At 39.4% G+C, this 14,399-nt stretch overlaps 1 protein-coding gene across 7 annotated transcripts in view; it reads left to right on the forward strand.

Annotated features, from left to right (window-relative positions):
* Positions 1-14,399, forward strand: part of LOC136875059 (gastrula zinc finger protein XlCGF57.1) — a 134,818-nt gene that overhangs the window by 56,312 nt on the left and 64,107 nt on the right. For 5 of the 7 annotated variants that reach the window (XM_068227970.1, XM_068227972.1, XM_068227968.1 and 2 more), the window contains one exon: positions 14,140-14,235. In XM_068227970.1, the coding sequence (XP_068084071.1) occupies positions 14,140-14,235 (96 nt within the window). Of the gene's footprint in view, positions 1-8,942; positions 9,316-14,139; positions 14,236-14,399 lie in introns of those variants that run through there. The other 2 variants (XM_067148789.2, XM_068227971.1) reach the window with 2 other exon arrangements.

The following is a 14,399-nucleotide window of genomic DNA, read 5'->3' on the forward strand; positions in this document are numbered from 1 at the left end:
CTTAGCTTGCTAGCTGCAGGTAATGTCAGTAGTTTAATACCGCTTAGCTCTATGGCTGCAAGTAATATCAGGAGTTCACTGATACTTAGCTCAAAGGCTGCAGGTAATATCAGCAGTTTATTGATACTTAGCTCAAAGGCTGCAGGTAATATCAGGGGTTCACTGATACTTAACTCACAGGCTGCAGGTAATGTCAGGAGTTCACTGATACTTAGCTCACTGGCTGCAGGTAATATCAGGAGTTCACCTATACTTAGCTCACAGGCTGCAGGTAATATCAGGAGTTCACTGATACTTAGCTCAAAGGCTGCAGGTAATATCAGGGGTTTATTGATACTTAGCTCAAAGGCTGCAGGTAATATCAGGAGTTTATTGATACTTAGCTCAAAAGTTGCAGGTAATATCAGGAGTTCACTGATACTTAACTCAAAGGCTGCAGGTAATATCAGGAGTTTATTGATACTTAACTCAAAGGCTGCAGGTAATATCAGGAGTTTATTGATACTTAGCTCAAAGGCTGCAGGTAATATCAGGAGTTTATTGATACTTAGCTCAAAGGCTGCAGGTAATATCAGGAGTTTATTGATACTTAGCTCAAAGGCTGCAGATAATATCAGGAGTTTATTGATACTTAGCTCAAAGGCTGCAGGTAATATCAGGAGGTTAGTGCTACTTAGCTCACTGGCTGCATGTAATATCAGGAGTTCACTGATACATATCTCACTGGCTGCAGGTAATATCAGGGGTTCACTGATATTTAACTCACTGGCTGCAGGTAATATCAAGAGTTCACTGATACTTAACTCACTGGCTGCAGGTAATATCAGGGGTTTAGTGCTACTTAGCCTACTAGCTGGAGGTAATATCAAGAGTTCGCTGCTACTTAGCTTGCTGGCTGCAGGTAATATGAGGGGTTTAGTGCTACATATCTTACTGGCTGCAGGTAATATCAGGAGTTCACTGATACTTAACTCACTGGCCACAGATAATATCAGGAGTTCACTGATACTTAGCTCACTGTTTGCAGGTAATATCAGGAGTTGAGTCCTACTTAGCTTACTGGCTGCAGGTAATATCAAAAGTTCACTGATACTTAGCTTGCTGGCTGCAGGTAATATCAGGAGGTTAGTGCTACTTAGCTCACTGGCTGCAGGTAATATCAGTAGTTCACTGATACTTATCTCACTGGCTGCAGGTAATAACAGTAGTTCACTGCTACTTTGCTCACTGTCTGCATTTAATATCAGGAGTGTTGCTGCTCATTGAGTTTTGCTCTCCTTTCCTCTTGATTGACTTGCTTTTATGATGTTGAAAGTCATTTCTCATATATTTTTTCGAAATTATTTCGTAAGGGCCTGTGTACTGGTGATGGAATTTGTGTTATTGTTGCAGGTTTTTAGTGCTTTAGAAAAATTTACTAATTCCCTCTGCTTCCTGTCAATTTCTTTTCTGTTCATTTAAACAATTTATTTATGTACTTTTTACTTCTACGTGTGAGAGTTTGTACTGGCAGGTGGAAGATGTACAGCCAGCTGTATGGGGAGGGATACTTTCACCTCACACTGAACCATACTGTTTAATGTTTGTGTCTAGTGATCCTGAAGAACATAACTGGAGTATCCTGCATCAGTTACTCTTTTTGGCAAGCTGTTCAGTTTTAGGAATTACTGAAAACCAGTGTTAATGCAGAGCTATAGGACGGGAAAGATTAATTTTCATACTCCTCTTATCAAGTAACCTATGCCTTGCAGAGGAAGATAAACACTTGTTGGCAGCACCGGATGGGTGTGTAGGGCTAATTTGTGATATCATTCTTCTTACAATAGTAAGTACCCTGTGGTGGTACTTACAGAAGTCATTAATGTGTTTCCACAACCAGTGTCAGATGACTGAGAAAGATAAGTAAATACCACCAGAACTGAGTCCAGTTCTCTAGTCTGAGTTACTCATCCAGGTAGCAGTACATCTTTACTGTGTATGTAAGATGGAATCCTATGTTCTTGGAACATAAAATTACCAGAATTATCTGTTCAATTGTAGAAGTAACTACTAGAATATATGAAGGTATGAAATAATTGCAACTGCAGTGTGTCAGCATATGGCATCTTGTGACAATAGATGAATGCATTAATGTTGGACAGTATCATTCTTATTCCCTGTTAGGCTCATGTGTTGACAGTGAGATTCTTATACCACTGAAATGAAATGTTACATTATAGTTGAAAACCAGTGTATGACCTCCTCTGCTTCCACTTAGTTATTACAACACTAGTGCCATAAATACTGCAACAGTGATATTACTGTTATGTAAAATGTATAGCACCTGGAGATGTGTTATAAAAACCTTATTAGATATGTCATAAGTATTGTAGAATTTCAGCAGTTCAGTTTCAGAGACAAGTCTACAGGGTTACAAGTGGTGGAAAGTATGAGCCAGGCTGAGTAGGTCAGACAGTAGAGTGCTGGCTTTCTGAGTCCAACTTAGCAGGTTCAGTCCTGGCTCAGTCTAGTCATATGTGAAGCTGCTCAAATATGTCAGCTTCATGCTGGTAGATTTACTAGTTTCAAAAATTAATTATTAAAATAATTTATTATGAAGGTTACAGCTATCAAGACATTTTAATTTCTAAATGGTTGATTTTAATCATTGAATACGTGAAATCTTTATTAAAAAAATTCCTTTGAGGAATTAATTTTTGAGTATTATTATGTCAGTATTGAGCCAGCTATTAAATTCATAAAATTTACTAATTCACTTACCCCCTTTGGGTGGGTGATGAAGATGAGGAATACACCCGTGGCACCCCCTGCTTGTTTTAAGAGGCAACTAAAATGGGCAACATAGTACAGAAATGGATAGTGGTTTTGGTACATTGAATTGTATCCGCTATGGAGGGGGGTTTGTATATATCCACGGATAATCCCTGAGTGTCATAGAAGGTGCTAAATGTGCCATATAGCCATCAACCCGTCTATTTTGTCTTATTTTTGTCTTGAAGGTTGCTTGTAGAAGGGTGAAAATTTGATTTGTGCTCTGCGTGAGGAAGGCCCTCTTATGTGTGTGGCTATGCTCAAAAACCCAGACGTTATCCACAGCCCGTCAGGTGTGAGCGCCATGTACCCAGCAGTAGTATCTGCCTGATAACCCAGGTCCCCGCACTGCTGAATGCCAGAGTCTATTGCACATGAATATATTTTATCACTTTATGCGCTATGGGGTATATATGCTATTGTGGCTGATTTGACGAAGGGAGTCATTTTTGCTCATTGCCTCAGTCAGTCCATATAAGGCATCATCCCATATCGGAACCCTGGATATATGTACAATGACCTCTTGGGTATTGCTTTGGCTGTTTGGTTTGGCTACAGAGGCCTCTGATCTGTGTTGGTGGAATTCAGGCCAGTTGTTCCCAGACATGGTTGGAAACGATGTGCCTGTCCAGGGTGATCTGTCACCAAAGTCTTGAGCCTTAAAATCCATCAGGAGACAACCTGCTGTGAAGAAACACAGCATGAAAGCATGGGATCTAGCTTCCGTAGGTTTCTGATTGCTACCAGAACTGCTGGGCAAGATTTCAAGCTGCTAATGTATATCTTGTTCGGTACACATATCAAAGGTAGCTACGGCGAACTTGCAGACTTACGGAAAATATGTGACAGTAGTTCGTTGTTTGAGGTGTATGCTGCTGTTCGAGCTGAGCAATTGCTTAAGTGAGACCTTTTTTTTTCATTTAAGAGCCATATCGTGTCCCTCAGAGGTTGGCGATCACCCTGGAGAAAGCACCCCCAGGCTGATCAGTTCATTAAGTATGACCATCTTCTTCTTCAAGAGCCTTATACGGTCCCTCAGTGGTTGACGATCACACTTGAGAAAGCACCCGTATCTTTAGCTTCATTGAAGAGTTGTTCAGTGTTGTTGAAGCAGGTGCAGTCTATGATGTTGTGGAGCCACGATATCGGTGGTTGACCAGCTCCATGTTTACCTTCTATCTTGCCTTGCAATATCAGATGTAGAAGCTCGTACTGTCTACTTCATAGAACATGGCTTAAATATGTGTGACCACTTTGGTTAAATCCCCATGAAAGTGGAAGATCACAAAACCTTGCATCTTCTATCTTCCACTGTGACCTCATTTTGAACACTGACAATGAGTTGATGGACGACACAAAGAACCGCGGTGTGATGTACGTCCGATATAATACACGCAAAGTCAATGGTGGTGATGTTGTCACTTGTGCCTTCGTCTTTTTCAATCTCCCATTGTTACCAGGAAAAGTCAAGGTAAGAACTTATCATTGTGTGGGGCCGTTCGTCCCGCCTCCATTGCGGTGCTATCAATATCAAAGGTTCAGACATATGTCTCATTGGAATCAGTCTGTGTGTGGTATGTTGGGAAGAAAAGCTCATAGAGAGGAAGAATGCACACCTTCCAACAGGTGCATCAATTGCCCTTGTTTTCATTCTCCTCGAGGTCTTCTGTCTATCTCAGTGAGATTCAGATCCAGGGGATTAAGACACTGGATGATCTTTCATACCAGGAAGCACGCTGTAAGTTTAATTTTGTAAATGCACCTGTAAAGATGTTAGTTTTCAGCATGACAGCACAGATTCTACCAGCTTTGTCATTTATTTGTGCAACACCCATGACAATCACTGCGTCCAAGGTGGCAGTTGCTCCTGTGATCAGCGCCGCAAGAAGTAGAAGGTCAGAACTTTGCCTGATCCAGCTTTCAACCACAAAGAAGCCTGTGCTGGCTGGGAAACCTAAGCCGGCACAACTGGGGAGGAACACAAAGTCTCCCAGGAGGTTGGCAGAAGCTGTGCTCAAGCTGGTGGAGTTGGCATCATCAACTAGGTTTGGGAATCCATTTTCCAGCCCATCTAAACAAGGACAAGAGGCAGGGAAGGCATTAGCCCTGAGTAGATGCTCCCCCACCTCTCCTGTGAAGAGGGAATTATGCTCTCCATCTGGAGGGTGTATATCACCACTAGCACGTCCATCTGCTTTGAAATTTATGCGCTGCCTTCATAAAGGGAAACTCCGCCAATGGAGAAGCATTGAATAAACACTCGGCTTTAATCACGTTGTCCGCTGATGAGGGGACGGATGTCATGGATGATTATGTTGGTGTTGAAGTTTGTGTCACTGTTACATTGGAATTTAATTGTTATGACAGGCATCTTACTGATCCACACCGGCTAATCGGTCAGCTCATGGCGAGTGCAGTCTGTGTTGAAGAAATTCATCTCAGACCGGGTCATAATGCAGTCTTGAGGAATTTTAGACTATACTCGACAGAACAGGACTGTGCTAACCGGGTTTTAAATGGCTTTTATATTTTTACTCATTGTGATACATACAGAGTTCTTTTAAGAACTCAGCTGGAGGCAATAGTATTACATGTTTCATTGCTAGTCATAACTACAGCCTGTAATTTTTATTTCCCACCAGGCCAGGTTCTTCATATCGATGATGTAATTGAGCTTATACATCATCTCCCACTGCCTTTCCTCTTATTGGGTAATGTTAATGCCTGTCACCCATTAAGGGGCTCTGAAGTGCCTTGCCCCAGAGGAAGGGTGTTGGAACAATTAATGTGAGAGCTGGATTTATACATTTTGAATGCAGGAGAACCAACACATTTCAGCGTAGCGCATGGTTCCTTCTCCACCATTGATGTTATTCTATGCATCCATGTGTTCGATCCCCTACTTAAGTGGGATGTACACTATGCCCTCTGTGAAAGTGATCATTTCTCCACTATTCTAACATTGTTGAAACAGAAATCCATCGAGGTGTGCTGATTGGTCAAGTTTAATCATTAGCTGTCTTTAGCTATGCGAATAACCGGTGTGTAGATGATGTATCTTATATGATACAAATTATTCTTGCTGCTATTGAGGAGTCCATTCAATCTTCATCTGCTACTCCTTGGTTTAAACTCATTCCCGTGTGAAACAAACAACTTACAGCAGCTATAAAAGACTGTTGTCGCGCTCACTAATGCTATCAAATTTAGTCTTTCATAGCTTCAATTTTGGTAGTGAATTAATGTGGAAGCCACAGATGCATCAGTTAAGTCAAATGCACTACAAAGCTGAATATTTTAAAGTTCCTGAGTGGTACAATGTGGGGGCAGTCCGCACAGTGCTGCTATGATTTTATAGGGTACATATCTTATCAAAGTTAGACTACGGCTCTGCAGCATATGGATCAGCAAGACGTGTCTTTGTGGAACTGAATAGTATCCAACAGCGTGGAGTTAGGTTGGCAACAAGAGCATTCTGTAAAAGACAAATTGCTAGCATGCTTGCTGAATCTGGTGTGCTGCCTTTACACTTGAGGCACGAATTAATGCTATTGTTCTATGTTGCAAATTCACAAGAGATGCCACTTGACCCAAGTTATGAATGCATATTCCATAATGGAAACCATAGGCTATATGCTACTGATCCGTGAGCAACGCAACCAGTTGGTATATGCTTGGAAAGCATTTAGAGATTGTTTGATATACCTATATTATCATTTCATGATCTTGTTAGACAAACAAGTAAGGTACCTTAATGGTTAATACAATAACCTGAAGTCACCCTTGATCTTCACACCTGCCCAAAAGTGAACATGGACCCTTTTATTTGTAGGAGGCTCTTCTTCTCCATTGTAAGCCAGTATCCAGGTTTAGTAGTTATGTATGGGATGGTTTGAGGGCAGAAGCGAATTTAGGCTGTGTGTTCATTGTTAATAATAATGGGTTTCTTTTTACTTTACCAGTTCTGCCGAATGCGCTATCCAATGAATATTGGAACTTTCTGCTGTGTATTGTTTCCGTGAACTCATTACAACCTATTGGTGCATGTTTCCTATGGCACCCTCTGTTGCAACACATCGAAGATGAGCTGTCCGGATATTTGGTGTGCTAACATAGGAGTCGTATATTTTTGGGTGTAGCAGGAGACAAGTTAGCAGATAGGGCTGCAAAGGAGGTGGTCACATTGCTCCCGTTGCCTTGCAAGTTTCCAGCCAGTTATATTCGTTCTCATCTGAGACATTTGGTGATGTCTCAAATAAGCTGAGAATGATGAAGGAACTATGTAGGTTTGGAAGACTTCCCTTTGGGTTTCTCGGAGAGAACAGGTGTTTTTATGTCGTCTTCAGATCGGCCATGGTTGAACAATGCACTGCTACTTACTGAAGGGAGAAGCACCCTGGTGTATACTTGCGGTAGTCATCTGATCATAGCACACATTTTTAAGGAGTGCTCAGACCTGGTGAATCTGTGCTGTAGCCTAAAACTTCTGAAAACCATGTTCCTCATTCTACAAGATGTCGATCATTTGGTAAACCATGTCATCCATTTTATGACGGATAGTGGCCTGATTTATAATTTTTTGAAGTTGATTATCCGTTTTTTAATTGTCTATTTTTCTATTAACTGTTTTATTCCATTAATTCTGTTTTAATGTGTCCTTGAGTATTTTTAATGTGTTTCTTTACACATTTAAATTTGAATGAAATATATAATTTCATTTCAAAGGCAATGCCTTATTCTGTTTTAATATATTGTAATCATTGTGTAAGAAAATAAGGCATTGCGACTTACATTCACTGATTATTTTAAATTCATAATCTTTTCTATGTCATCAACTTCTAAATTGTAGTTAGTAGGTAAAATTTTAGTTTTAATGATTATTAGATTTCATCTCATACCTGTTGAGGCCAATGGCCACGATGTTGGGATCCTTTAAACAATAATTGTCATCATCAAGAACTCCAGTGGGGCAAAATTTTGGTACCCTAGTCTCCGCCAAAGCCGTAAAAGTACTTAGTGGGATGTAAAATCAAGAATATTCTTATTATTAGGTCAGTAACAATAGCTAGCTACAGAAGAAGCTGGTAGGACAGGATATGGTGGTATGGGAAGGTACATCATCCTAGTCCATGAACTAAGTGTAATGACAATGATTATGAATAGAATGGTTTATTTTTGTGGTGTAGTTCTAGCAAATATAGGCTGTGTATTGCCTGGAAACTATTATTTTAGGTACTGACGTGCATTATCTATGATTATGGCACATGATTGCAGTGTTTTACTTGTAATTGGAACCTTTCATCTCTAGGACAGCTACAAATCTCTGTCATATACCAGTATCTCTCTTCCACAGCTTTCATGTTGCATTCTTCCTAATGTGCTCCTGTTGGTGTTCAAAACTGAATAAAATGAGGTGTTCTTCATCAAACATATGATGCAGGATATTGCGTCCCTACTTATTTTTATTATATCTTGTGTTTTCAGTATTCATTATTAATGGGGCCATATTTTTTGGAACTGTGATAAGCCTAAAATTTTCTTATTCTCTAACTTGCCAGTATATGATCAATTTTGCAAAATGGGTTTTATTATGAGAATTGTGTGTGTGACTGCAAAATAGACTCTGTCGTGAAGTCGAAGTGAGACTTAACGACTACGCATCAAATTCCATTCTCCATCCACTTACTCTAACCCCCTCACTCTTTCTTCTTCCCCTACATGCTCGCATTTTCAAACCCGCAATCTCCACAAAGACACACACACACACAAATAGCTCAGTTGGTCATAGCACACAGGCAGATTTGAACTTCATGGGACCCGCAAAGACTTTAGTCAGATACGCCTTTGTCACATAGGGATTTTACGTACGGCCCACTTTCAATGATAGCCTATAGATTTTTACTATTATTTTAGGCCTATATTGGCACCACTAGATATCCGGTCTGTGCACTTCTGAAATAAAAAGTTTCTCCTACATATCACCTTGTAACAACCAATCTTTCGAATGGAATATATTAAGAGTCCGTCCAACAGCTATAATAGTAACTAAAAACTTTTTAATGTGTGTTATCAATACTCAAGTCAACAACATTTGTCTCAAAAAGTTGTGTACATTATCAGTTTTACAATTTTAAACATTTATATATCTGATATTTTTCTTGTAAAAATAATGTATTTTTGATTATAATAGACTGATTTGCCAAGGGAATCAATTTGTATCCTGTTTTATTTTTAACTTTTGTTCTGCTCTTAGCTGATGATGTCCCTAACTGTAGACCATCACTCATTACTTTCTTAGTACTTCCAGCATTTTAATACTACTAGAGGATGCGTTCTGCTCTGTAGCATTGAACTGACACTAAGGATACGATGAAGACCCAGTGCAGTGGATTTGGTCAAAACTAGCGAAAAGAAAACTGCTAGGAACTGGACTTGGGCCTCTTACAGATGAAAGAAACATATAAGAGACGCAAAGAAATAAAAAAAAACATAACGGTGATAAGGGTAAGAACATAAATTTATTATTGAGAGAAAATGAAAAGAAAATTGTATAAGTAAAGTATAAGTAAGGGGGCCAAAAATCAAATGTTTAATGTAAATAATATGTGGCCCGTGATTATAATACACCAGACTCAATGGTAAAAGTACTTTCACAAACCTTACCTTCGTAAAGGACGTAAAGCAAAGTTTAGCATAAAAATATGGCATCTATATAAATTAGCTGAAGCATATGAATTTAGATGGTACAAAATATTTCTTTATGGCACGTCAGGTCAAGGCAGTCATAAGATTAGAGAGTAATAGCCTCACATCATAATGTACTCTCATTTGATTCCACCGTCAAGGCATCAAGACTCTCAACAATAAAAATCACATCCCCCGAGAATACAATAACATTAAGTAAAAGGAGCATAAAATGGAGAAGAGAGAAGGGTGCACCGAGCTCTTAAAATTCAACCAGAGAGAAAAAGGAAAAGGGGCGGTTACCATGGTTTCACGCAACACAACAAGAAAATATGGAAAGACAACCCTTAAAGAATAAAACATATTAAACTAGAAAATAAGTAAGGAAAGCCAATGACGGCGATATGAAACTATCAATAAATGGGTAAATTAAGCACAAAAGGTATCACGAATCAAACATCGGAACCACCCACGCTCACACAGAGACCAAGAGGTTAGGTTGTCGCAAATAAAGTGACGCATAAGAGCGTCGACATACGGTACATAATAAATAAACAACCGCTCTCGAGCTCAGACAATATGAACCAGAAAGTGGTCCATCAAAAGAGACGGAGTGTCTCCAACACCAAAACACACAGAAGCAGGCAAATCACGTAGTTAGCTTGAATTCATACCAGTTCATTGAAATGGATGTGAATTATACAGAACACGCGATAAAATAATACGACATGAGCTCAAGCGGAATGTTAATGAAGCGACATGTGTAAAAGGTCTCGGAAGCACACAGCAAACAATCTCATACACACATGAATCCGTGTTACCTTCTATTCTCAAAATAAACATAGCGGATCAATAAAAGAAAATCAAGGTTAACACACGAATAAATCAGAAAAACACTTAATGAGGGAAGCCTTTCTAACCCAACTAAAAGAAGATTAAAGAAAAATAAATACCTCAATAATATAAGCAAACAGCATACTCAAAAGGTTGAGATGTGTACAAAGACATCTTGAATTTCTTAACACTAGAACGGCCAGAGCAGTCATTTTGACCATTAGCGAATTTCAAGGTATTTCCACGCTTGTAACTTTTTACGCACGACGTTGTTCTTTTGTGACTTTTAATCTTTTAGGATTGTGTACATTCAGGCCCAAAATTACATCCGTAGATAATAAGGGAACACCGATATTGTCCCTTATACCTAGGAAGGCCATAAGCGGTCATTTTGACCACTTTACTTCCTTGATACGGAGAGCTCTATTCTGCTCACTGCTTGCTTCCTGTGATATATTTACAAGTGGCGCTATAGGGACGTATGATGTAACTAAATAGTATGCCTCTAGCAGTTGTTGCGAGTGGACGAGTTAGTGCCTGTCCCTTGTGTCATATAGTGCGTAATAATGGCTCGGCGGCAAAAACTTACTCCTGTTCAATTATTAGCAGAACTTGAAAAGCTGGGAGAAAACGAATCATGTGACGAAGATACATTATCAGATATGGACGCAATGAGTGACGATGAGGATTTTATACTTCAACAGTGTGATAATATGTCGGATAGTGATGGTGATTCGGCTGATGAAAATATGCACACAGTGGACTTCGCACCTACGATAGATGCAGTTACTCCTTCAACCAGCCGTGATCAATCTTGCAGCAGAGGACAATCTCTTAGCAGCAGGCAACCTGTTTGAAGAGGAAGGGGACGATGTGGGAGAGGTCATGAACTGGTAAAGTCTTCTTCATTTGCACCAGGGGATCAGTTATGTGGTAATGATGGAACAACTATTTGGACTGTTGTCGACAGTAGTAGGAACCCCCTGGAAGGATGGCTGCTCAGAATGTACTGAAAGAGGCAGCAGGGCCTACTTCTCACGCTAAGCGTGACGTAGAGTCTAACAGCAAGGTTAGTGCCTGGCGTTTATTCATTGACACATCCATGTTGAAGCATATAAAGATGTGCACAGAGACCGAAGCTCGTAGACAGACAACGGATAATAATTGGTCTATTTCTTTGGAAGAATTAGATGCTTTTATTGCTTTGTTATACGCCCATGGAGCTTTTAAACTTACTAGTCTAGCTGTAGATCATATGTGGTCTTCTTTATGGGGTCCCCCTGTTTTCACTAAGACTATGGCAAGAAAGTGGTTCAAAGAAATTTTAAGGTATTTGCGCTTTGATCTCTGTAAAACTAGATCCACTCGTTTGCAGACAGATAAATTTCTTTGGCTTTGGCTATTTGGGGAATAGATTTATTGAGAATTGTTATGTGTGCTATTAACCAGGAGCGAATGTCACAGCTGATGAACAACTCTTCCCCAGCAAAGCTCGGTGCAAGTTCACGCAGTACATGGCCAACAAGCCAGATAAATTTGGCATAAAATTCTGGCTACTGGTAGACGTATGTGTGCAATGGGTTTCCTTATCTTGGGAAAGAGGAAATGCGACCCGCCAATGAGTCACTACCTGAAAATGTTGTCATGAAACTTATGGACCCATACTTCATGAAAGGACGTAATGTGACCATTGATAACTTCTTTACATCGGTAAAGTTGGCTGAGAGACTGAAAGAGAAAAAAAACTAGTATTGTTGGAACAATCAATCGAGTGAGGAAGGAAATCCTGGTGTCATTCAAAGCACTACGTTTGAATCTGTACGAGACTGTCATACTTCAGAAGGAAGATCACACTACTCTCACAGTATATCAAGGAAAAGTGAACAACAATGTGCTTCTGCTATGCACTCTACACCCAAGCATTCAAGTCAGTGAAGATAACAAGAAGCTCCCTAGTACTACTGAATTTTATAACGGAACTAAGTATGGTGTGGATGTAGTTGAGATCAAATGGCGTGTAAATACTCTACTAGAGCTGGATGCCATGTATTTTACAACGTACTTGATCTAGCAGCAATAAATTCATGGATAGTCTACAAGGAAGTTATGGGACAGAGAATCTCTCGACATGATTATATTCTTGAAGTAATACAAGAAATAAGATCTGATTTTGTGAAGACAAGATCCCGGTTGATTGAACTCCCTACACTTAAGCCTGAGCCTCAGATTAAGGTTCAATGTGCCAGTCGTAAGTGACGACAATGTTAAGTGAACTCCAATTGTAACAGAACAAAACCTCTGACACATGTTCTTCATGCAACAAAGTAGTCTGTGGAAAATGTTCGTGTAAGGTAATAACTTGCATAGATTGCTTGTCAAGTGCCTAAATAGGCTTGTAAACAAATAGAGACCGTTATTTTTATCATAATTTTTCACAAAGGCATTCAATAGCAAGTCCGCCGAAATATTTCATTGTTACCTATTAGAAGTGAGAGAATATGAACAATTAATATTTAACAATGGATTGATCTGTATACAATACACCCTAATGGTTAACTGTTGTTTTAAAATAAATTATTGAACATTCTCATGTTTTCCAGATCCTGGGTCCTAGGTATATGTCAGTAAGCGGCAGCGGTCAAAATGACCGCCTGCGGCCTTTATAGGTATGAGGAATGTTCGGCCGTTCTAGTGTTAAAATATCTTTTATAAGCCATAAAGGCGACTTGAAAATCGAATCTTTGCATCTTCTCAAGTTGAAAGATCTCAAAAAAAAGAAAATCCATCAGAAAGATAATCCAACAAGATGGGGCCAAAAGAAATGCTTTGATCTATTCTATCATATAAGACGCCATCTGTCGGAATAGAGGAGGATTACATAGTGCTAACGACACATGGTGGGAAAGAGTAACAGTTCATAGATACTAGAGTTTGGTAGGAACGTGAAGACATCAGAAAAAGTAAATGTACCATAAAATGATATGTTGCGGTAGAGCATTCATTATGAATAGTTCAAGTAATGTGTTTTAGTATGAAATTGCTCCATGTCTTATCCGGGTAATTTTTTGAACATTCATTTTTAGTCTGATTTTTTGTTCTTTCACAATTCGTTTTACATTACACTGACACAGATGGGTCTAATGACGACGATGTTTCTCATGTTTCCCAGATCCTGGATCCTAGGTATATGTCAGTACGCGGCAGCGGTCAAAATGACCGCCTGCGGCCGTTATAGGTATGAGGAATGTTCGGCCGTTCTAGTGTTAAGATATCTTTTATAAGCTATAAAGGCGGCTTGAAAATCGAATCCTTCCATCTTCTCAAGTCGAAAGATCTCAAAAAAAAAAAGTCAATGACTTGTGTTAAAGTAAGAAACCATGGAGAAGTGGAAAACCATCTTCAGAGTTGTTTAATGGGTGTTCAAACCCACTATCGCTCGAATGCAAGGTGACAGCTACATGACCCAAACTGGCACTCACTCGTATTCTACAAAATATTTTGTAGCTGTGGAGTTATTGTTGTGTGTTTAACTGCTGCTTGCTTGCTGATGATGATGCTTGTTGTTTTAAGGGGCCTAACATCGAAGGTCATCGGCCCCATGTGTTTAACTTTTCCTCTCGTGAGGGATTCTTTGCTGTCATGTTTTTAAGGATCCTCGACACATAGAAATTTTCTGAAAAACAATAATGAAGTACTGAAACCAAATCCAACCCATTTACTCATAAATTATGAATTATTAAGCTCACTTACATGTGATCATATTGCTAGGTGCGTGTGAAGAATGTGCCTAATATATTAACTTTTCCACAGGACAATTATGAACCTGCATCAGACGAGATGCATTTGAAAGAAGAAACCAAATCGGAGTTGGCAGAGCCAGGACAAACACAGGTGAACACATTTGAGGTAATCTGAATATATTGATGACGTTCTTTCTGATAATGGAAATTGTGAGATATCTGCTGGATAGATTCCAATGAGTGTCCTCTCATTTTAACTTAACTCTCGCATTGAAGTTCTCAGTGTTGTCTCTACTACTCCTGTTTTAAATGTGAATTTCTATCATATAA

Source organism: Anabrus simplex, chromosome 5 (genome assembly GCF_040414725.1).
Source record: "Anabrus simplex isolate iqAnaSimp1 chromosome 5, ASM4041472v1, whole genome shotgun sequence".
Lineage (NCBI taxonomy): Eukaryota > Metazoa > Arthropoda > Insecta > Orthoptera > Tettigoniidae > Anabrus > Anabrus simplex.